The sequence below is a fragment of the Orycteropus afer genome, unplaced genomic scaffold (genome assembly GCF_000298275.1).
Source record: "Orycteropus afer afer isolate SDZICR_OR568_19922 unplaced genomic scaffold, OryAfe1.0 scaffold00037, whole genome shotgun sequence".
Taxonomy (NCBI): domain Eukaryota; kingdom Metazoa; phylum Chordata; class Mammalia; order Tubulidentata; family Orycteropodidae; genus Orycteropus; species Orycteropus afer.
Window position 1 is genome coordinate 3771576 of NW_006921624.1, and position 1460 is coordinate 3773035.

The 1460-nt window shown below is 38.4% G+C and overlaps 1 protein-coding gene across 1 annotated transcript in view; it reads left to right on the forward strand.

Moving 5' to 3' along the window:
- The window catches only part of LOC103193516 (glycosyltransferase 6 domain-containing protein 1-like), a 28550-nt gene that overhangs the window by 16960 nt on the left and 10130 nt on the right, over positions 1–1460 (forward strand). Inside the window, 1 exon segment of the mRNA XM_007936750.1 lies at positions 1256–1303. Coding sequence (XP_007934941.1) covers positions 1256–1303 — 48 coding nt within the window.

The window sequence follows — 1460 nt, forward strand, 5'->3', positions numbered from 1 at the left end:
TACGAACTAGGAACTAAACTTAACCCCTGTGACTCAACTGGCAGCCAAACATTAGATAGACATATACCAAAAACCAAACCAAACTCACTGCTGTTGAGTCGGATCCGACTCATAGTGACTCCTCCTTGGGTTTCTGAGGTGGTATCTCTACGAAAGTAGATTGCCCAATCTTCCTTCCAAGGAGTGACTGGTAGGTTTGAATTGCCACTCCTCTGGTTAGCAGTCAAATGCCTTAGGCACTACTCCACCAGAGCTCCTGACAGACATATAAGGTGAACAGTAATATCAGGAGGGTATGTACTCATTACAGCAATCAAGCATATGAGATCAAGAGGATAGCATTTGCCCAGGGATACTGCTAGGAAGGTGGAAAGCAATGGGAAGAAAGAATGAAGAAAAGAAGTGGGCCTAATAACATTGTTAATTGAGTAACTAATTTAATAGTACAAAAGCTTAGATAGATCCTATATTTAAATGAAAATCAAAGATGAACACTGAACTCCTACACCAACCCTGTTACTTCAACACATAACAAAGTACTTATCACATAAACAAACAAACAAAACCCAAACTCACTGCCATTGAGCCAGTCCTGACTCATAATGACCCCTCCTTGGGTTTCCAAGGTGGTATCTCTATGGAAATAGATTGCCCAATCTTCCTTCCAAGGAGTAGCTAGTGGGTTTGAACCAAAGTGCCAGCCTTCTGGTTAGCAGTCAAATGCTGTAGGCACTATGCCACCAGAGCTCCCACTTATCACAAAGCAAGCCATTAATATTTGATATGTATTAATTAAATCTGCATTTTTTGTGTGTGAATATGCAGTCTCTTACCTGCTCTGCTAATTTTTAAAATATCTTCCCCAACAATCATATTCTTTCTTGCCTTCATGCCTTTGGTCATGACCTTATCAGTCCACATCTCTTTCCTCATCTAGCCTTATCCTTCTAGACCCAGTTTATACATTTCTTCTCCAAGTCACTTCCTTTGACCCCAAATTTAAGTTGGATGTACCATTTATATACTCCCACAGAGCTTTGGTTTTTTCCCTATTAGCATTCAGCATTATGTACTTCAATTGTCTATTTAATACAATCTTTTCTGCTAGGCTGTAAGCTTCCTGAGGGCAGGGGCTAGATCTAAATGTTAGTTGCAGAACATGCACAAAATATGTCTGTCATGTTACAGGTGCTCAATAAATATTTTTTGAATGAATGCATTACCCTTAATAACTTGATTTTCTCTTTGTACCCAGGAATGATCATGTAGAAGAACTTCAGCTTTCAGATTGGTTTAATCCTAAGTAAGAACAACAAATTCTGCTCAAATAATAATAATACAGCTCAGTTTTTAAGGGGTAGTTTTTGTTTTCCGTCACCATATTGTAGCTATCCTGAGAAGTTTCCAGTTTTTATTTTCAAGGCTTTTATATACAAACCTGTTGTTGTTGTTGTTGTTAT